This window comes from Citrus clementina, unplaced genomic scaffold, assembly GCF_000493195.1.
Source record: "Citrus clementina cultivar Clemenules unplaced genomic scaffold, Citrus_clementina_v1.0 scaffold_7, whole genome shotgun sequence".
In the NCBI taxonomy this organism is placed as follows: Eukaryota; Viridiplantae; Streptophyta; class Magnoliopsida; order Sapindales; family Rutaceae; genus Citrus; species Citrus x clementina.
The window spans coordinates 13,723,217-13,747,142 of record NW_006262075.1 but is presented as its reverse complement, the minus strand read 5'-3'; the positions used below and the strand labels follow the sequence as shown (position 1 = coordinate 13,747,142).

Below are 23,926 nucleotides of genomic sequence, written 5' to 3'. Positions count from 1 at the left end.
TACTCTTGTATCCTTTATTACGATCACCCATGTGAATGTAACCCCAGTACTTTTATTTCAATTTGTAATTTGTAAAGCAACTTCTTGAAGAGTATGATCAGTAACAAGCCAGTAAGCCACCATCATTGTTTGGTATCACTCTATAAATAGCTTTCTTTTTTTAAAAAAAAAAATCTTAATTAGCTTTTGAGATGCTACTGATATTTATCGATAACATGTAGTAGCCTTTTAAATATGAGTAATGATACAGTCACAAACTCTTATACAAATTTATTTTGTACAAACTGATGTGGCATGATAAGATTTGTTAAATTAAATATCACTTGGCCCACATGATTTGTTTTTATTAATTTATATTTTCATGCAACCAATGAATTAATGTCACGTCAGTTTGTACAAAATAAGTTTGTACAAGAGTTTGTGGCTGTATCATTACTCTTTAAATATTAATAAAAAAAATATTATTTCATTTCATTAAACAAGAGTTGAATTTCGTAAACATTGATTTCACGGCAATTCTGGTTAATTATTTTCAGATCACACACGTTACATATCTTCTTCTACTTTCAGGCTATAACACAAATAGAAATTACATGCATATTGAATTTACTAATCTTCCAAAATACAAACACAAATTACAATCAATCATAACTTAGCTGCGCCCGTCGTGACAACAAACAAAAGTACAAGCCCCAAACAAAACAAATGGAGAGATTGGCTCGATTCCAGTCCATCTGATTCTTGCTTTGTAATAAGCAAACTCCAAACCCCAAAGAGAAGTTCGAGTGATTTATTGTAGCCATAAAAGCCGTTGACTAGAAACCACGCTAGGCCATTGATAGCTAGCTAGCAGCAATTAAGAGTCGTTTTCCCATTCCACGACGCAGCACGACAAATAAATATTTGTAGAGAAGAGTCAATGGCCTTGCCCTTGCATTGCAGCATTATTTAAGGTTGTCTTGGTCTCTTTGACGAAAATTGGCACGTAGAACAAGGCATGTCCTCACCGGCACCGCCCCCCACAAAGCACACTGGCTTGACGAGATAAGGAGGGCAAAACCCTTTATCATGTCTATTGAAACTCGAAACTTTAGCAGGCCTCAGTCAAATTCTTATCTCTTTATATTTACTGCTTATTTATGGCAATTTTTAATGCACCCCAGCTCTACCAGCTGTTGGCGATACCCCTCATGCCAACAACTTCGACTTCCGATGATGATGTTCTTTGGAGTGAGAAGGCTACTTTGTTTTTATCAAAAGGAAAAATATGCACCGTCAACTTATTTTTTTTAACTTTTTAAAAATTACATAATTGTTTGTTTAGAATCTACTTAAAGTTATATTTTATTTCACTTTTTCACTTCTATTTGGAATCCGGTAAGAAAACTAACGGAAACTTTAAAAAATGACTATTTTACCCCCAAAATGAAAATTACAATTTCACCCTTAAAATGCCAAAAATAATGATATTTAATAATGAATATTATTATTGATACGTTAATGAAGTACATAAAAATCTTAACTACTAGAGATTATAATTCAATGAACAATAAAACTCTACTTATCTTAAATTTAATTGATGATTTGCGAGATTGGACTATTTTTAATACTACTGTTATAATTTAGCATTCTAATTATAAACATATTTTAAAAAAAACCATGCATTTGATGGTTGTGGAATTAATTTCTTTATTGACCGATGGGAAAAATAATTAGATTTAATATGATTATTTTTAATTTTTAAGGTGAAATTGTAATTTTCGTTTTGGGGGTAAAATGATTATTTTTTTAAGTTTCATTAGTGTTCTTAACGGATTCCAAACGAAAGTGGAAAAGTGAAACAAAATGTAATTTTAGGTAGATTTCAGCAAAAAAAAAAGTTAAAAAAAACGGATGGACGGTGGATATTTTCTCTTATCAAAATATATCGCACCTAACTTTTGTAATAATTTCCAAGTTATTGGGTCCTACGATGATATCTTATTAATACTATATTTTTCAGTTTAAGTATCATATGAATAAAATTAAAGCTAATAAAATCAAAACTATAACTAGAGTTTAACTCGGAGTATACCTTTGTTGACAAAATAAATAAATAAAGGCTATCGTTATGTTCGAGCATATCTACGGTGAAGCACGAATCTCAACCATACATACAAAGTGATAAATAAATAAAAATTATTATAACTTTAATCGTATAGTTATAAAATGTGCTTTACCTTAAAGCAACTCCAACGTAACCAACCACATAAATAAATAACCCACACAACATTTATTGTAATTCATGAGTACGCCATATTGATTCACTTGTGTTAGAAAAATGAAGTGGAAATTAAACATTATTACAATTTACACCATCAGGCATGCAGTCTTCAACGTGTTGTAAGGACAATACAAGTCCCCATGCTGGCTCATAATTATACAGCAGTACTTTCAACTCATTTGAAAAATATTTATATATACACGCACAATTTGAACTTCAAACAAGACAATTGTGAGAGCTAGGCACGGATTGAGGAGAAGAATGAAATGAAACAATGAAAGCAAACATTGTGATGGTAATTCTTCTTGTTCTTCTTCTGATAAATCAAAATACCATTGAAGCTAGTACATATCCAAAAACTAAACAACACCAACCAAAGAGAAAAGGCAAAGAAGATGTACAAAAGAGAACACGAAGCACAAGAATTAGTACTAGTAAAAGAAGAGGTGGCAGCGTAGGAAGAAGAACAAGAACAAGAACAAGAACAAGAGGAGGATCATCAAATTGTGACCCTTTGTTCCTATACCTATTTGGAGCCTGTGGCCAATGGCCTTTCCCAACTTCCCCTTCCCCGGACAACCCATTTCAGCCCGCTCCCCGCCCCGGGCCATCACCCCGCCGCAACCCGCCTCCATTGCCACCGCCCCTTCTCCCCTCTCCCCCTCCAATCCAACCTCCCATTGTGCAACCATCCCCACCACCACTAGTTCCATCACCTCCACCAGTAGTGTCATCACCACCACCAGCATCGCCGCCTCCATCGCCATTAGTATCATCATCGCCGCCACCAGCTCCTTCCCCGCCTCCACCATTGGTCCCATCTCCTCCGCCACCAGTAATGTCACCACCCCCACTAGTACTTTCACCGCCGCCGCTGCCGGCGGTACCAATATTTCCATGGCTATCACCACCTGATGCAATGGTCTCGCCCCCGCCAAACATTTTCTTTCCGCCCCCAGATAATGAAGAAACGCCCCCGGTCCCGGATGAATTCACACCGGCGCCGCCACTTGTTCCAAGTTTTCTACCGCCACCAGAAGAAGACACGCCGCCTGATGAATTTACTCCGGCACCGCCGTTGGTTCCATCGTTTATGCCACCGACAGATCAAGACCTGCCACCAGAGGATGATTCAGCAACATCCCCTCCGTTTTTCCCAATAGCATTACCGCCTCCGGAGCAGGATTCGCCGCCTGATGAGTTCCCACTCGCACCGCCGCTTGTGCCAACGTTTTTGCCGCCACCAGAGCAAGACATGCCACCCGATGAGAATCCACAAGCACCGCCATTGGTCCCAATATTTTCTTCACCGCCTGATCAGCCGGAGTTACCGTTACTGCCACCCACGGAACAGCCCATTGGATCAACACCAAGTGGACCGGATTTGTTCCTGCCGCCGCCTGTGGTTCCTGATATTCCGGAGATTCCTTAGCAGCCAGCCACTGTGGCATCACTCATCCGCGTTGTCTCCTTTCCAAGTATTGAGATACAGAAGTTTATTGGAAAAAATAATCTTAGCCTGAACTAGTCTGTAATGCTGACATTGTTTGATACGTTTTCAACTTTTCATGCTTTAGTTTGATACGTGCGATTTTATTAATTTCGTTATTGTTGCTAATCATGTCAAATACTATTAAAATGTGATAGAAAGTTTATCAGATGGTAAAGGGTTGCTTTAATAAGGTTCTCATTTTTATGTTAGTCCTTGAAAAATTTTAAGTTAGTGTAATTAGATTAGGCATGTATGTGATTAATTTATAATGATGGAAGGTATAATGATTATATTCAATTATTCATTAAATCCTTAAAGGGGCTGGAAGGTAGGCTTGACAATTTGATCCAACTCTGTTTTTGCCCCGACTGACCCGACTCTAATTTTTAGAGCTTTGACCCGAAGTTTTGGGTCTTGGGTCAGGGTCGAGCTAAAATTTTTAGGTCCGAACAAATTTTGACCCGACCCGACCCTCTTTGAATTACATTGTGAGTTTTTAATTTAATTACATTATGTGTTTTTCATATTAGATTTTGGAATTGATTTGTGTGTGACTGTGTGGGGTTGAAGTGGTTGTGGAATTGAATCGTGTTTTTTAATTTAATCGCATTGTGTGTTTTTAAAATTTGATTATGGAATTGAATTTAAAAAAATTATTTCTATTAATTGGTTATTTTGTGAATTATTTTGTGATTAATTATATTGTATATTTTGCCTTTGTCTTGTTAATTAAGGTACATGTATAGAAGAAAATATTAAAATAATATGAATATAAAACAAAACATTAAAAAATAGTTTAACATTAAAATAATATGAAAACTATTTTGGTAAAGTGGGGTTGGACTCGACCCAATGTTGGCTCGATTCGGGTTGAACCTAACCTGACCCTAACTATAAAATATTCAGATTTATTTAGGGTCGGTCGGACTTCAAATTTTTTTGATCCCGAACTTTTACCATTCCTGCTCGAAGGAACCTCTTGCATGGTGATAATCATGCAAGAGTTTGATTTACTCTAGACCAATTTCAAGCATTTGTTTTCATATATATAAGTAAATATTTTTACTATATCATTCAAGTAGTAAATTATTTTTGTCTTCATGTATGTAGAAGATTAACAAAAATTAATTTTCTTTTAAATATTCAAAAGTATATATCAACATTTTCTAACTCACACATTCACAGTACATCATTATAAAATTGGTCTAAGAAGATTGAATATATTTTTTATTGTAAATATTTGTATAACAATTAGGATGGATTTCTTCCCTCCTCATCTATAACTATGCAATGAGCTTTAATTGTTTTTCTTTATTTTGTATATTTTTTGTTTTGATTTATTTTCAACAATTTGTACTGCCTCCTCCTCCCCCCACCCCCAACAAAAAAATAAATAATTAATTAATTAATTATTCAACTAAATCAACATCTTGCTTTCAAGAAAGAATAAAGTATATACATAGTTTTTTCCACAATAAAGATATAAATTAAAATATTTTATATGGTATGAGATCATGCATGCCGTTGCATTGTGGCACCCACAGAGCACTATGTTCCATCTAAAATTCAAACGTTGGATTCAATTACACAAACTTCCTTTCGATTCTTTGAAAGATTAGCAGCCCTGAAATCTCTCTACTTCTTATCTTTCTGTTTCTATCAAGTTTCTCCTCAAATTTTCTCTGAGAAAAAATGACAGAAAATCCTCTAGATTTGCCTCCAGAATGCTGGGAATTGATCTTCAATTCACTAAACGATCAGAGCCACTTCGAATCCTTGTCTTTAGTCTCTCATCGATTCCTTTCAATCACCAATTACCTTCGTAATAGCCTCAAACTCACTGACCCATCAACCCCATTTCTCCCCCAGCTCTTTAATCGCTTTCAAAATCTCAAAAAAATCGATCTTAGTGAATTCCAGGGTGACCCAAACTCGATCCTTTATCTGATTTCACGATCTGGGTTGGATCTCGAATCACTTGATATTTCGAATTTGAAGAGTTTTCCTTTTATGGGTTTGAAAGAGTTGGGGACTAAAATGAAGAACTTGAAAGAATTGAACTGTTCCAAAAAATTTTCTTTTCGAGACAGTGATTTGATTGCAATTGCCGAGACTTGTGAATTTCTCGAAGTTCTTGATATTAGTTACCCTGACAATGATTCTAGCTTTCTGCCACAAGAGTTTCAGAATATTCAACCCTTTTCGTTTTATATAACTGATTCAGGGATTGAAGCTCTGTCGATGAAGCTCAAGAGACTGAAAAGGATCAATCTTTCTGGTAATTTTTTCATCACAGATAAGTCCCTTATGTTTTTATCTTCAAATCTGGTTTTGTTAAGAGAAATTTTAATTCGGGATTGTGATTTTATTACTCAAAGTGGCATTAGTTTTGCTATGCGGAATAGTCCAAATTTGGTTTCCATTTCAGTGAATGGAATTGGAATTCCTACTATTGACTCATGTTTTAAGGAATCTTTTGCATATGCTAGAGGTTTGTGTGAAATTGATCTTTCGAATTCGTTTATATCCGACGAATTGCTTCGTTTGCTTGGTGAAGCTTGTCTTCCACTGAAGAAGCTTGTTCTGTCTCATTGCTATAATTTTACTCTTGCTGGAATCTCTTTTTTGTTGAGCAAGTATCAGTCACTTGAACACTTAAACCTTAAAGCAGCAAATTTCCTTGAAGATGAGTCCATGATTGATTTATCTAAGTTTCTCACAAGTTTGAATTTCATAGACCTTGGTTTCTGTGCTAAGCTCACCAATTCAACATTCTTTACCATTTTAAGAGAGTGTCCTTTGTTAAGTGAAATCAAAATGGAGACGACAAATCTGGGGTTGGATGATTTTACGACACCTTTGGTTATAAATCCTCAAGTCAAGTCTTTGCACTTGGCCAGGAATGGTAATTTGAGTGATGAATTTCTGAAAAAGCTTGCCGTACTTTGTCCCAATTTAGAAGTGATCGATTTGAGCCATTGTTTGGGAATTACAGAAGAAGGTATTGGTGAAATCTTGAAGAGTTGTTGTGAGATTAAATGTTTGGAGATTAAACGGTGTAGAGCAGTGTTTGATCTTGGGATTGATTTGGAGCTGCCCAAGTTGGAGGTTTTGCAGGCATCAGGATCTGCACTCAATGATCACGCACTTAAGATGATTGCAAATACTTGTAGCAGGATATTGCATTTGGATTTGGACAATTGCTTAAATGTTACAACAAGTGGGGTGAAGGAAGTGGTGGAACATTGTCGAACACTGAGGGAGATCAATTTGAGGTGGTGTGATGAAGTGAATGTTGATATTGTGGCTTGGATGGTTTTCTCAAGGCCGTCACTAAGGAAAATAATCCCACCATGTGGTTTTGCTCCTACTGAAAGCCAAAAGAACTTTTTCTTGCGCCATGGATGCCTAGTTTGTAAGGGCTAATAGCTTTATGGATGATTGTTCTTCTTTAGAAGCTATCATGGAAATTTCTCTGGACAAAATTCAAGGGTTAGGATGTGTAATTATGATTTGCTCCTTCAAAATTGTAAACTAGTTTTCCATTTTTTGTAAAAAAAAAATTTCTCCCTGTATTAGATTATTTATCAAATAAAAAGTGAAAGGACTGTTTGTGTTATGGCTTGCCGTAAGTATTTCCACTTTTATAAGCTTGCTTAGCCATCTATGGCTTCCTTTCTAATTCAGAGAAACTTCTTTCAAGGCTATATAATAGCTGTTAATGAATCCAATTCTATATTGCAGATGTTTATAGTTTACAAAATATAGACTCATACATGGTTCTTAGCATCTACTTATCAGCTTAAATATTATCCAATTAATTACCAACAGTTTTTCCCACGCCGGGGCCTGGGGATGTATTTTCGAGGGATTGCTGCAGCAGAAGCAGCAGTTCCAGGATCTGATAAACAAACAAGAGGTCCATAACGTTTAGAAACCGCATCAGATGACCTCTCCAGAAGAGCTTTTTCTCATCCGAGGTGTTCTTTTTCTTCAAGCTTATCGCTCTCTTTGCCTTTGTTTTTCAGAAATCTCATCCAATTTTGCCTTGCTTTCGGATTGTTCCTTCTTTGTCTCTCAGCCTCAAGTATGCTCCCACAGTTCATTAGCACTCTTTCCTGGAAAAATTTTTTATCACCCCACATCCTTAAAAGCCTATCCTATTCCTTAACGTCTCCGTCATGGTATTGCCTGCTCAACTCAACCTCTAGCCGTTGTTCATGCTACTGAAGCACCTTTTTCTCTTCCAACCTTCGTTGGGAAGCAGCTGCGATCCAAGGGCTTTTTGCCCTTTCTAAATAATCCACCGTTTTAGCCAAATCTGTAACTTTTTCTCGGTTAAACTTTGTTTAATAACTTTCCCCCCTCTAAGATTGGCTATTTGGATCGCTACTTTTTATTACTGCACTTCTCAGATTCCTCCAGCAGTGCTTGCTTCCTTTGCGCTAATTCAGCAGCAAGCCTTTTCTGCTCAGACTCCTCCGCTCATCTTCTTCTTTTTCTTTAGCCTCCTCCTAGACTACTCCTCCTCGCGTTCCATTTCTATAAGTTGGTGTTGGTGCTGTTCTCCTTCCTTTTCTCAACGATTGATTTCCGAGGAACAAGTCTCTTATGTTCATAATCAACAACCTCCACTAAGCCATACAACATGTCACTAAGCTTTGATATCGCAGGGATATACTATGGTACTCATTTTATTTAGTGTGTGTTTGGGAGTGATATGTGGCAGCCCGGCTGTTAAGGTGTTTGGTAACACCTTGCAGTAAGGTTTTGGCAGCTCAACAATTTTTTTTTCTCAGTTCTACTCTATAGCCATGACTTTTACTTTACAATACCTGTACCTTAAAATTTATAATATTTTACTCCCAAACACACCCATAACGACTCAGATAAAATAGCCACAAGATCATAATAATGATGGTGATCCCTTAGACCATCAGATTCGAGGCCCGCATTATCACCAAAGACCACTACACTATGCATATCTTCAACCGAATAAAAACCTTCCTGCCAAAGCTTGAAGTCAGTAGCAAACTAGCATCTTCATCTTATTCTTCATTTAGCGGCCATTCTTTTTTTGGGTGCCTTAATATAGGATTTATTCTATATCCTAACGAGTCAAGGAAAAGGGACTTGAATCAATAACCCACTAGGAAAATAATAATAAAAATAATTTATAATTTAGATAGGGAATTTGTAAGAAATTCTTTTCTTCTTTTTTTTTTTTAATTACAAAAAGAAATTAGATGTTAAAAATCCAAAGCTAAGAGAAACAGAAGAAATTTAACAATTTGTTGGCAACCATGTCTCAGCAGAAATCAATGGGCTCATATGATTGGAGGATTTGTCAGTGGAACTTTTGGTATTGAGTTTTGAGTTTGTGCTCTTTTTCAGACCTATACTTGGGTTCCAAGAAACTGGCGCTTAGACTCGACGTCAAAGATTTGGTGATGCATTCTGCGACTGAGTGACTTGATGATATACTACAGTCATTCAGAAACTTTACGCTTTAAAGGGCTAGTAAAACGCTACTGCTGCACTAACTGTCAAATAAATCAAATTGAATCTGAAATAATCGATTAATTTGGGCACATAAACGGAACTAAGATCAAAAGCCGGTTTTAACAAAGAACCAGACCCCTTTTTATTACAATTCACAAGACAATAAATAACATTCCTACTCTTTTCGCCATTTAATTTGAATTCTAAAATATAAGGTTATGTCTTCAGATGGGAAAACATAACCAAGATCTTATTACAAAAACAGGGAAAGAAAAATAGGAAGTGTGAAAAAAAAAAAAAAACAAATCAATCTGAGGGTTTTCTATTGTGGAATTGGTACAAAATTTGGCAAATCAACCTTTGCAAATTTCAAAACAGAGAAAATTCAGATTGTTACATTTCTTTTTCCCTATCTAGTTCTTCACGTTTTCTAGGCTAAGCTTTTATAATCCGGGTTGTCTCGGAGACCCAATTTTGATAGTACAAAGCAGTAGGAATCCCAGTCAGTTCTTCGAAGATACTTCAATAATCTCTTCCTCCTCTGGACCATCGCTTGCAGACCCTTGCGAGAATGTTTATCCTACAACATTCACATTAATTAGGAAAATTTATGAACCGTGTTAAGTAATTTCGTTATTGTATCATAAAATAAGTAATTTCGTTATTGTATCATAAAACTTACAGAAACCAATCAGTGATCCTGTAACTGACTACTACTTACTGCATATGAATTGGCCATTACCACTAATGACTTACCCCTACTAGAGAATAATAATGAATAAAAGATAAAAGATGATTCATAATGGCAATAGCAATTTGTGACAAGTAAATAAGTAAAAAAACAAACAAACAAATAAATGAATTCATCTGTGCGAAAGAAAACAACAAAGTTATAGCATGTGAAACAAGGGGACCAGCATGTTATCTCTCTCGAAGTCCCACTCCATGACCACATCAGCATAGGAGTCATAATTCTTACAATTGCAAAACAATATATGATTTTTCTTTGCTTCTTATCGTCAATGCCAAGCCTCAAAAGTTTCAGATTGGCAATTTGGCCCAGGTGGATTTCTCAACACACCAAATTGTTATATATATATATATATATCACTTTCAGCTACCATATCCCTTCAGAAACTAACCCAACCAGAACATGCAAGATTAAACTTAAGGAACATAAGCGCTACCACATAGGTATTTGGAAACTAAGATATAAACAATATTTGTGCTTTGGACAAAAAAAGTAGGGACAGTAATATAAAGAGATCTTGCTCCCGCTCTCACCTTTTTGTGCAGAGCTGAAGATAAATGCTTGATCTTAGTTGTTAACTGTGCTACTGCAAAGCAATCAAAAAACAGCATCAGAGATCTCAACGTCAGCAGTACCAGCAGGCATAGCATGTGTTCTAACAGTAAAAACTTTCAGTTGTCATGATCTTAGCTAATTTAACTACCTGCACTTCAGAACTTTGATATGCTGTAAGAAAACAAAGACTACCGAGATCATCTGATTTTACTTGTATCGTTCATGAAGGTAAGAACATACCGAACAAAATAAAAGCTGATTGAAATGAGTTTGTGGACTGTCACCCAAAAATAAAAACAAGATAGCCACACTTTCCAGTTCAACTATAACCTACTTACCAAAATGCATAGACCAAAGACCCCTTGGTACGATTTCAAAAAATAGTCTAATTACGCTAAAGGAAACGTTGCAAGACATCAGACAGTATGCACAGAAACAACAATATATTAGAAATCCCTCCGTCAGATGAGCAAGGAACAAAAGATCCCCATTTTACTGTCAGATTGGAAGGGGGGGGGGGGGGGGGGGGGGAAATCACTGCAATTATCTCTTTAGGCATAGATCTGTTATCAGGATTTGTGCCACTAACAAAGTCAGTTATTAATATTTGAGCTTCCAATAATCCTAAGTCAACGGTCTCTCCTTTACTAACATAAAAGAGCATGATATTACTAGAAACTGATGGAAATTTCATGTAATTGGGAAAGGGTGGATATAAGCCTACTTAAATCCAAACTTAAAAATAGAAGATTGAGTAGGTACATTTCTGTGAAACTAGTCTCTAAGTCCATGCCAAGAGTAGAGATTATAAGCATAGATAACACGACAAAACGACCAACAGCTCAGTAGTCTTAATTTGACAATGGCAACATTTAAGGACACCAAATGAAAAACCCCTTACTTTGAACTCGTGCAGATCCACAATCTGATTCTGACATCTTAAATTCTTCTCTAACTTTTGCAAGCTCAATTTTCATTTTTTCTGCAGACGACATGTTATCCGGATGGAAATACTGCTTGAAACATATTATAAATTATCAGAACACCAAGTTACAAATGATAATAGAAAGACGGTTGCCTTTACACATAAGTCAGCATAAAATGAGTTTGCTTCCAGCTCTATCAGCAGGAACTATGGTCCAGCAGAAACTAGAATGCATGAAAAGAACCTATTGAGGCATTTCATATCAAGATTACGAGACCAAGAACAAGCAAGAGTCAATTGATGTAACAATTAAACCCCGCAGGCATAGTAAATACAAAGAGATTACATAACACCAATAAAAAAAAGAAAAATGGCAAAGAAGAAAGACGTACTTACCTTCTCAACTAAATGTTCCTTCGGAGGATGCAGCAAATACTCTGGAGTACCGCCAAAACCTTCCAAGATGTTGATTCTTTGAACTGATACAATAAATCTAATCAATAAATTATAAAGCACGGAACATATAATCAATCATTGCAGGTAAACTTTCATTGTCATCAAAATGAAATGTTTTTCAAGTAAGAATTCCCTGCAAGCAAAACTGTTTAGTTTTGTTCATCGGCTAATAAATAATAATCTCATTAAAAGTTTAACAGCTTTTATATAAAATTAGTTAAACAACGTCACCAACCTCTAGCTTTCTCCTCCTTTTCAATCTGTATCCTAGCTAAGCTGGATCTAAGCGCAGAGATAGTACCCGCACCAATTTTTGAGTTGCTCTCATTCATCTCCATCACCCTCAACCTCATCAGCCTCTCATTCAACTCCCTCAATGAAAAGCCCCCTTCCAATCCTTCAGGCCTTAATTTCTTCAATTTATCCCCCAGCTCTTCGAAGCTATACATCTTCACAAAATCCGTCTTCATCCGTTCCAGCTCTACAGCCTTCTCCTCCTCCTTCTTTTCCTTCCCAAACACCAACGCTGGTAGCTCCTGGCTCCCACCAATCACCCTATGTGCATTATCATCTGCAGGCTTCATCCTCAAAGTGTTCGTAAAGTTTTTCAACGACAATGGGTCCGAATTTTTAACCCCATTGCCTCTGTTATTATTGTTATTGTCATTATTACTTCTCGCTCTCATTTGTCGTAAGCTCTCTCTGATTGCCTCAAACGAAGGTTTCCCACTTGGTTTTGAAGCTAAAGTTTCATTAACCGTATTCCTTTTGTAAAGTTCTTGAAACGAGATATGCTGCGACTGCGATTGTGACTGTGTTTGTGATTGAGATTGTGATTCTGTAGAGTTTGATTCAATGGGGGGTGGCACAGTGGAGCGCTGCCGGAACTCGGCGAGATTCCTTCTGATTTCTTCAAGTGAGGCTACTTTGCTTGGTGGGCCTCTTGATGAAGATGAAGATGACGACGTCGTTTGATTCGGAGGCGTTTGCTTTCTGAGGCTGGCTTTGACATCGCTGAAATAAGAGTTAAGCGAAGAATTTGAATAGTTGTTGTTGTTGTCGTTGTTGTCGTTTTGGGAAGTTGAGAAAAGGTGAATTAGAGATGGGTTTGTGAGGGATCTATGTTTGGGTTTAAAGAGATGGAGAGCCATTGATGATTGAGACTGTGAGTGGCAGAAGCTAGGGTTTTGGATTGGCCAGTGCAGTGACGAAGAGAAATGGGGGTTTAGCCGTGGGTTTGGGTTGCGGTTCGCTTTTGGACCGGGTGAGAAAACCCGGTTCGAGGGAGGATTGTATTTGTTTACAATCTTGTCGATCTTTTCTATTTTGTGTGAATTCTTGGGTAGCAAATGGCACATTTAGGACAATTTTACCCCGAATATTTTCTAGATCCTATTGAGTTTAAATCCAAACAATTGAGATTTTCAATATTTTATTTGATAGGAGTAGTAGTGGTTTCTATAGGCATACACCGGATTAAGATTTCTTGAATAACTAATTAATTTTTCAATAATTATAACAGTTTAAGCAAACCAAAACAAATAACATTATGTGAACAAAAAGCCCTTAATCAATAATTTACACTAATTAAATATTTAGATAGTTAACAATTACTCTCCTCTTTTTATTCTCCCGTCTTTCATGTGAGAGTGGCCTCTCCACTAATGATAGAAATGTAAGTAGATTTCTCCATTATTTATTAGAATATATTCTTTTCCAACATTCTTTTAATCTATATTTGTTGTCAATATTTAGAAAAACAAGATTAATAATTTCCCCCTTTTTAAAGAAAATTATTTGCATCAACTTTGAAATTATCCCGTTATCAACCATATATGGTGGCAAACGATATATCTATAGTTTAAAAAAGTCTTAATCTAGTGAATGACTATAAATTCCCAACGGTAGAGTGGACAATTAATACAAAATATAAATAATGAATGTAAAATCGAATAAATTCAAGTTTTTATAGTATTTTTTATAACGGGATATTCTTAGGATAAAGGATTGATAATTTTCCAAAAAAATAATAATATTTTACTCTAACTAATTTTTTAGTGTGCACCCACTGTCTAACATTAAAATAGATAGAGAGGTCTTAAGGTCATTCTTATTGTTAAATGCATTTACTTTCATACAATATAAATAAAGGTTATATACGTTTAATAAATTACAAATTATTCTTTAATTAAGTGGTGCACACCTCATCTCTTAGTTCTTAAAATGGATTACTCAAGTATTCTGTGTCTGTGTATAAGGGTTCTTTCTTTTAATAATTTTTTCACTGAAACAAATGTATATTACAAATCCAACGTAAGGTTTACTTTAAAAAAATAAAAAATAAAAACTATGAAAGGTTTACAATGGTTGGGTTCGGCCCACAAACTTGTTGATCCAAGAAAGGTGTGAATTCTGGGAAATCATATTACTAAATACACCTAACAATATTTGCTCTGAATCTTAATGAAAAAGATAATGGTGTATGGAGTAGCAACTGTGCAATTGAGGCCACTTTACAATTGAGATGTACCTCTCAAAGAAAAACAATAATTCAAGATATAACTATTCGCAAATCATTTGAAAAATAAGTCAAAATATCGAAAATTTACCAAAACAGTTTTCATGTTACGCTTTTGAGCCAGGGATAGGCTGTTCATTTATTTATTTACAATTTTAATCGAAATTAACCATTTCAGCGATTGCATCTTTTTTTTTTTTTTTTTGGTTGGTATTACGTGAGATAGTACAATACAAATATGAACAGATATATCCTAATATCAACATTGAAACACAGCTCAATGCTTGTTGAGACCTGTCTCAACGTATCCAATTTCAATTCCAATCCAAAAATTCAAAATTGAATTAAAAAAAAAATTATACTCCTACATCTACCAAAGACTCAAACTCTGAAATTTATAAAAGGAGGCGAGAAAATGTCCAACCAACTCAACTAACGAGTTCTTAGTTGGCGGATGCAACTTTAAATGCCTTTAGACTCACAAATTAAACTAAAATTTATGGTTGCATTGAGATTTACCATAGTCGAGAAGAATAAAGTTCTCTCATGTTTACATTTTATATTTTCTAAAAAAATTGATCTACAATTTTTTGAATAGTGAAATACTAGAAGACAAGCTTTTATGTTTTAATAGAATTTTCCCAATTAAAATTTTGAAATAGAAACAAAAGAAATGCATAAGAAAATATATATAGAAATTATAACAAAAAACTATCTATTGAGCAAGGAACAATCTTTCTCAGTCTTGCCTTTTTTGAGTTAATAAATAAAATCATTTCGTTATTTTATTCTCATTTTTGTTAGGAAAATCATCAGCTATCCACCCTAAGTTTACTCCATTTTTAAATGTATTAGAAAATTTTGAATTTATTCAATTCTACACCTTATATATGCAAATTGTATAAACTATCTACCAAAAATACATAACTATTCTTATAAAACGACAAACAAAGGTAAACACAAATTATACTAATATTTATTTTATAGAGGTAATTTTATTTTTTTTAGTAAACAATTGATACACATTATGAATAATAAGTAAAATATCAAATAAATTTAAATTTTTATAATATTTTTATAGTAAAATAAATTTAGAGTGAACGACTGTTTTTTTTTCTTTGTTGTTTAATCTTTGTGGACATTTTTTTTCATCCCTAATTTGAATTGCAATCGTTTGTGGAATCAGAGGCGAAAGTTTTGACTTTTGACCAAAGAATCACAACCAATTGACCTTTTTATCATCTAACACATTTGTAAAATCAAGAGGAATTTTTGAAACTTCGTGCCCTTTCACAAGCTTCCGTTTCCAAGTATAACGACACCCGGTCTCATAACCCCCCGTCACAAGAAAAACGCATCAAAGCTAAAATAAAACGCGGACTGGACCCTCGCAAACACGTGCAAACGGATAAACGCAACTTCCTCACACGTGCGGAACCGTCCGACACGGACGCCACTTGCGAGAAGGTAAAAGAGGAGCAACATCAAGAAGTGGGGGATAATAGGGGTCAGTGGGTTTGGGCAGTCAGTCACGCTCTTCATACGTAACAGATTAAATGTAGATGGGAACTTAGAGCCACGCGCGTCATTCGAGCGTTTTGCACGCACCAATCAAATTGTTGACACGGCAGCATCTACTCAGTTCGAAATCTGGGTGGCAATGGTAGTGGCAAAAGTACGATCCAAACCAGTGCCTTGTACTGTACTGTATTATAATTTAGTTCACGTCTCAAAATATCTTAATATTGTTTTTTTTTAAAGGTAATATTGCACTTATAAATAATGGATTCTGTTTAAAGGAGCTGATGAGGCATGATCATTAAGTACGACCATGTATGTTATTAGTTAGACTAACAGAATACAATGTTGATATTTTTAATATTGCTAAATAAGTATCCTGCTTGCGATGGTCGGAATATGTTCAAACAGTTTTATTTAACTGACTATTTGAGTTCGAATGATAAAAAGAATGTAGAAATTAAAAATTAATTTGAACTCAGTTTAGAGGTCACATGTCAATCCTTTTATAAAAGAAAAAAAATTTTAAGTTTTCAGTTTATACATAGGAAATGAAACCGAAATGAAAATGATAATTGCATATCTACAAATTTACTTTATAGGATCAGCACTGATATAGATTAAGCACAAAAGTGTCCGATGAGTTGTGATTAGAGAAGGTGTTGTAATTTATGTCTATCTGTTCTTCAATAGGTTCTACTAATGAAATGTTATTTAGTTCTAACTTATAAAATTTTATTCTAAAATTTTATTTCATGTGCCATTCATTTATTAGTTGATAAATTTTATTCTAAAAAAATATCAACTACCTTATAAATGATGCATCCCAAGACACATCATTTGTAATAAAATTTTAGAATATTTATCATTAATCAAATTTTTTTAGATGGTATAAAAGATTCTCAAACTTTCTAGATGGTGTAAAAGATTTGAATTTCAACTCCATCTACAAGGAGAAAGGAGTTAATTTTTAATCCATTATTCTCACTTTTTTATTCATTATTTAATTATATATCATGCCTTGCTGTCTAGAATGTAGTATGTACTATGTACCACTTATTTGTACGCATTGGATTGAAAATGTTCAAATAAGTCTCATTTAGTATGCCATAGATTATATGAAGGTAACTGTATTTTGTTTCCTTTTGTTTTGTCTTATTTTATATCTCGTTTGACACCTTAACTTTTCTTCCCTTTGTTTCTTGGGTGACGAGTACATTATTTTAGTTGTTTAATACATTCAGACCTTGCAAATTTGCAATTTGAACGTTCAAACAAACTTTTTCATCCAACATCAATCGTGAGGCATTTCAAGACTTCCTTCCAAGTTACGAGGGTAAATTATTCGGTCTCTTTGCTGTATTTGTACATGAGGGATCATGCTGCAAAAAAATAAATAAATAAGAAACAAATTTTGTTATATGAATTGATGTGATGTAACTTGTCACTCATCCATTACTTTATTTTAAACAATTTATGTTTCATTATATTATTCAACTTTTCATCATACTTCTCAAAATTTTCTATCACAAATTTTAATTGTATGTTATCATCAATGTGTACAAGGTATAAACTTTTGTGTAAATAACAACTACAACAATAATAATAATAGTCGCAATAGTAATAATAATAATAATAAATAAAAAAGGGAAATACCTAATTTATTAAAAAATTATTTTATATATGATAGTTGTTGATTTGTGTCACATTATTAATTATAAATTTACATCCCAAAAATATATACATAAAGGTTCAGTTATAGTACCTCAAGTGTATCGTAATCTATAGTCTTGCACATTGTCAGATTATCATAATGTAAATCAAATCTAACCATTAGACAGTAAAATGCCTATGAATTGTTATAGTCACAATCATGTATTAAATGCCTTTCTTGTTAACATTTGTAACTCGATCTACTTTTATATTGCATTTTCTACAAAAAAAAAATGCTCAAAATAAAAAATGAAGGGTTGTCATTTACCTTGTCAAAACTATGGTAACATAGAAATAATGTCAATGTATGTAAGGTTGACTTACAACAATTGTTGAATCAAATTATTTGCGGACCATTCAATCTTCTATTTTTTGACTCAAAATATCTGCATACAGAAACATGCATGGTCCTTGAGCCACCCTAGCATTAATGTTGTGACTATAAGTTTTGCCACGCTAGCCTCATGCTTCTAGTAACTCCAATTATTCCAAGGATTACATTTCTTTAATGACATAAAATTCTTATTCTTGAAAGTCCAAAAAGCATGTTTATGTTACCATAAACTGATAAATTTGATAATGACCTGCATTACTATTGCTTCTTTTTCAGTAATAATCAATGAACCCCAAAAAACTTAATTCATCCTAAGAGAAGTCTAAGACAATGTTACCCTATCTCCCCATATCTTTTCATTATGTGTGCAAAAATTTTTTCAAATTTATTCATGCAGGCAGAAAGGAAATAGTGGATTAGAGACATGAGATTTACAAAGTTGTCACTATATCTCATCTGCTTTTTGCAGATAATAGCTTAGTCTTCAAAGAACATTACTAGCTGATTGTAAGCATTTGAAGGTGATTTTTGATTGCTATCCAAGGGCATCTGGCAGATTTTCAATTTCGAGAAATCATTCATGTTTTTCAGTGACAGGTGACACAACTTAAAAGTTATTTCTAACTCTCAAGTATAAAAATATCTTGTTATATTATAACTCGGTGAGTCCGAGGTCGATCCACAGAAAAAATATTTACTTTGTTTATTTTACTTTATCTAAAAATGAAAATAAAATTTATACAATTTAATTTAAATGAAACTATGAAATTAAATTAGTTAGGGTTATAGATCCACTCTTAGTAGTAAATAAAATTTAACAAATTCTTTTTGTCATTTTTTTTAGATTTATTTCCCAAAAGATTAATTATATAAATTATTATTATTTTCCCATTAATTTTATTATGGATTAAGTATTTATTGTGCCAAAATTTAATTTGTCTACAATAAATCAAAATACCATTTTACAATACCTTATATTAAGCTATTAAGAATTTATTGTGGCAAATTCGCTTGTTTGTCTTAGAGATGGCAAAAATACCCGCCTGGTCCGGACCCGGACCGTACCCGGGCGTTGCGGGCCGGGTCGGTCTTGGGCATCACTTGATAAACCCGGAACCGGATTTTATTAAAAAAATTATAAAATATATATTATTTTAAATATTTTATATTTATTTGACTCATTTATTATATATATATATATAATTTTAAACACTTAAAGTTTATATTTTCATGTCAAATTTTATTGAAATAAATTTAAAACTTATAAAATTACCAAAAAATAAAAAATATATACACATAAAATATTAAAAAATATAAAATTCAGGTACCCGAATTAAAATTCGGCCCGGACCCGGACCCGGACCGGTTACATCCGGGCAGGGTCCGGTCATGGCAATACCCGGACCCGGCCCGGGGTTTTGCCATCTCTAGTTTGTCTACAATAAATCAAAATACCATTTTACAATACCTTATATTAAGATATTAAGAATTTATTGTGGCAAACTCCCTTGTTTGTCTACAATAAATCAAAATTTCAAAATATAGAATATGTATAAAATTAATTAGAAAATAATTTAATTTATAAATTAAAAATAGAATTTGATTAAATCATATTTATTTCCTAAGAGTTTCACCTTACCCTAACTATTATTATTTAGTTAAGCATAATTGAAATAAAAATAATTATTAAAATTAAATTACTTATAATTAAAAGTAATAAAAAACAACTAAAATTGAAAATAAAACTAAATTTATTTATAAAAATAATTATACAAAATATTAAAAACACACTTGAAAAACAAAATTACAGGGATATTGAGAGAAATTGAGAAGAAGAGAGATGATAAAAAACATAAAAATAAGGATTTATTTATAGAAAAATAAATTCATAATCCAGTGTTTTGTGGCATATCATAAGCTTTATGCATGCGCTCCTCACAACCATTAGAACACGATTAGGGATGGCAAAACCCGGGTCCGGGTCTGAGTTCGTCCGTTCTGGTTCTGAACCCGAATGACAATTTGTCATTCCGGATCCGGAAATAAATCCGGATTTTAAAAATGCGGGTGCGTACTGGGTTCAACTCGAAAAAATCCGAGTTTCCGAAATCTGGGTTTTGAACCCGGATTGGCACCATTTTTAAGCTTGTTTTAGAATGTAAAAATAGAGTTAAGGCACTGCAGTGTTCAACTTGCAACTTTTTTCCATCACCGATTGCTTCAATGTGAAGATAGAAGTAATATTTAAATCAAACAGAAGAAATTGATTAAAGAATATAACAAAATAATGAAGCAAAAGTGCCAAAAAAAAACCCAAATTTTGTGATTGTCAGCTTGTCATCATAAAACAAAAGCTAAATTAATAGCAAAATAGAACACAAATGGCGACGGGGAATGAAAATCTAGTAAATTTGTACAGTTGGTCATTGCTTCGTCTACGTCAGTGAATCCCAATCCTTCACTTCGTGTGCGTGATATTCTGCCGCCAGCAGTAACCATGAATGAGTTTAGGAGCTACTGAGAATTCAAGCTGTTGGTGATGATTAATGACGATTTGATGATGATTGATGACGATTTGATGATGATGATTTAAATTGGTGAGTTTGGGAAATGAAAAGGAGAGGAAATGGCGGTGGCTATGAATTGATGAATTTGGGAGATGAAAAAGAAATGAAATGGTGGCGGCTATGATGAGTTAAAAGCCAAAAGTGTAAACTAGGGTTGGTTTTGTTCTTTTTCCAATTTTTTTTATATTTATATTAAAGATAAATATATCTGAGCCTGGGTTCCGGACATATGGGTTCAGCTGAATCGGGAACCGGAACCGAACCCGAATATGTTCGGGTTTTAAAAAATGAATATCGGATCCACATATTTTTTAAATGCTGTACAGGTTGAACCCGGACCGGATCATCCGAGTTTATCTGGGTCCGGTCCGAGTCTGGATTTTTTTGCCATCCTTGAACACAATCCAACAACTGGTCAAACTTTAAAAGTCAACATTACACGTGGCATCATTTGACGCGTTTGATTCGGCCAAAGAACGGTTGAGATTTGACAGGTTAATTGGTGGATCAGGACGACCCGAATACAAAGATTTAGATCCTATAACTTGCTTCACCAACCATTGCCACGTGGCACATCGTGGCCATTGAATTATAAACGGTGGAGATTTAGTCAAAATTGCCAGCTATTCAATGCACTCATATTTATTGTAAGCTCATTTTATAATCCAATCAGTACTCAGTCAACAAAAAAAATCAACTCTTTTGCATAATCTCAATTTTAAGCTGGTTTTGATTTATCCTAAGGTTTTCGGACCTCTGTAATCCAAATTTGTAATCCATTTATCTGTTTGGAGTCTTGAATTACACAAATTTAACATTTTACCTAATAAATACACAAAAATACACAAAATTAAATAACAATTCCTAATATATTGCATAAACACAAATATAAATTATAATATAAGCACAAAATAATATTTATATCGCTCGATAATCAAATTTTTTTTTATACTAATCAATAGGATTCCAAGGGACAGATTGCAGCAATCAAGAGTATTTTCAAGCTAAATGTGGTGTCAAAAATATTTAGGTCTCCTATCATGATAGGTAGAAAGAATATGAGTTTTTTTAGTGATATCAAGCTCAAGGTGTTAAGTAAAATATCAAGCTGGCAACACAAGATGTTCCCTAGAGAAGGCAAGGGAATTCTTATTAAAGCAGTAGTCCAAGCTATTCCAGCATATGTCATGAGCATATTCAAGCTTCCAAGAGGATTATGTGAAAATATTTAAAGAGTTATTGCAAAGTTCTAATGGGGATCAAAGAAAGACAAGTACAAATTCACTTGGCAAGGTGGGACAAGCTAAGTCATGCAAAAAGCAAATGAGGATAGAGATCTGACGAGCTTCAAACAAGTATTAGTGGCTAAGCAAGGATAGAAACTACTTCAGTTTCGTAACTCTCTTGTTTCCAGAGTTTTGCAAGCAAAATACTATAGAATTCAACCTTTTTAAATGCTAATGCAAGTTTAATCCATCTTTTACAGGGAGAAGCATTCTATGGGAAAGGCAAGTCATTAAGAAAAGAGCTAGATGGCATACAGGAAATGGCAAAAAGATCCTTGTACACAAAGATAGCTGGCTATCAAGGCCAAACACATTCAAACTAGCACCAACAACTTTCCTAATTGAAATTATTATGGTTGATCTGATAGATATAGATAATAGATGGATGCAAACAAGTTGAATCAACATTTTATGCTTAAGTATAGAAGTAATCCTCGAGATTCCTTTACCAAGAAGACAACAAGAAGATGAAGTGATGTGGCAATTTGATAAAAGGGGAGAGTACTCATTTCAAAGTGGTAACTAGCTAGCGCTCAAATTCAAGTGTTGAAGTGTGTTCAACAGCTCAAATAACACCTCTAAGCAATAGAATTCTCTTTGGTCTTTAGAGTTAGCTGAAAAGATTAAAATCTTCATATGAAGGGCAACAAAAATATCACCAACCACTGGAAACTTATGGAAAATAAAGAGTTTGCAAGACCAAATTTGTCAAAGATGTAGCAGAAGTGTCGAAACCATAGGCCCTGCTTTGCTAGGTTGTAAAACAACAAGGAAGATTTAGGTATTAGCTCCTTTAACAGTTCAACACCAAAATGTTCCAAATTAAGACATTCTTAGCACTATCTAGTACATGTGCACCAATCTAGGGAAGTTGGTATTAACCTTGTAGTGACTTACTGTTGGGTTGTGTGGTATATAAGAAACAAATTTATCTTTGAAAGAAAGAAAATAGACCTAAGAATTTTAGCAGCCAAGATAGAATTAGTTTTGGAAACTTATCAAAGAGCGTGGAAAAAAGATTGTCACATATTAACAACACCAGAAAGGAAAAACAACAATAATGGACATCTTCTCCCGTAAAATGTCTTAAAGATTAATGTAGATGCAATTATTTGTAGCAAGGACTAAACAACATGACTGAGAGCAATTATAAAAAGACTCGGATGGTAAAGTACGAGCTGCTGGTATAAAAAAGACTCAATTATGGGAAAATATCATCTACTTCTTTTGCCACCTATAAGCCACTCAACAATTTCCGCACAAAGGGCAACAAAGCAGAAATATTTTGAATAATTTCAGAGATCCAAAACTAGAAAAGAGATTTCCAAAATGTTAAATTCCAATTATTACTTAGAAACTATAATGCTTATGCCCATTATTTAGCAAAATCCGCTTTAGGAGAAAACATTTCTACTATATGGTTCGAAACAATATCAATAGAAATTATGAATGTATTTGATAGTGTTGTTTGAATTAATGAAAGAATTACATTCTTCTAAAAAAAACATGTTTATGAACATTAATTAAATTAAAAATTAATGAATTGTCTAACCAAAATATTGAATTTTGGGTATAATTAATCTTGTTTATGATATATATACTACCACTAATATTGATAAAAACCGAGTGAGGGTATTCATAACAAAATTAACTTTGAGAAAGATGTAAATAATATTTTTTTATTATAAATTCCATTCCCCATGACAAATCTTTCCTCAGTATTATGAGAAGATTAGACATCATAATTTTTTTAAATGTTAATCCTATTAATTTAAGTTTTGAAATAAATGCATTGCCCTCATATTGATTTTATCTTGTTTTTTAGACTATTTGGACACTCAAACTATCTTTTAGAAATACGTATCCATGCAATTTTGGTATACTTTATTTTTTTAATAAATTTTGGTAAATTTATTAAAAATAAAAATAGAGGGGAAAAAAGAAATATAAAAAAATCAAGATACTAATTAATAATTCTATACTTGAGAAAATCCAAGCATCCTTAAGAAGACAAGAACAGCCTTCCGAGGTAATCTCACCACGTAA

The 23,926-nt window shown here is 33.8% G+C and overlaps 3 protein-coding genes across 3 annotated transcripts; 2 read left to right on the top strand and 1 right to left on the bottom strand.

Annotated features, from left to right (window-relative positions):
- Positions 1-2,537: 2,537 nt before the first annotated feature.
- LOC112096957 (extensin-like) lies at positions 2,538-3,695 on the top strand. The gene has a single exon (XM_024181201.1). The coding sequence runs from the start codon at positions 2,538-2,540 to the stop codon at positions 3,693-3,695; it is 1,158 nt and encodes a 385-aa protein (XP_024036969.1).
- A 1,570-nt stretch (positions 3,696-5,265) lies between these two features.
- On the top strand, positions 5,266-7,320 carry LOC18036173 (F-box/LRR-repeat protein 2). The gene has a single exon (XM_024180543.1). It carries the CDS (start codon positions 5,448-5,450, stop codon positions 7,179-7,181), a length of 1,734 nt encoding a protein of 577 aa, XP_024036311.1. The 5' UTR covers positions 5,266-5,447; the 3' UTR covers positions 7,182-7,320.
- A 2,029-nt stretch (positions 7,321-9,349) lies between these two features.
- Positions 9,350-13,279, bottom strand: LOC18035934 (rho GTPase-activating protein gacU). Its single transcript, XM_006427469.2, has 5 exons — positions 12,180-13,279; positions 11,885-11,967; positions 11,465-11,576; positions 10,542-10,594; positions 9,350-9,837 (listed from the first exon to the last, which is right to left on the bottom strand). Exons 1-5 carry the CDS (start codon positions 13,093-13,095, stop codon positions 9,688-9,690), a joined length of 1,314 nt encoding a protein of 437 aa, XP_006427532.1. The 5' UTR covers positions 13,096-13,279; the 3' UTR covers positions 9,350-9,687.
- Between the last annotated feature and the right edge of the window lie 10,647 nt (positions 13,280-23,926).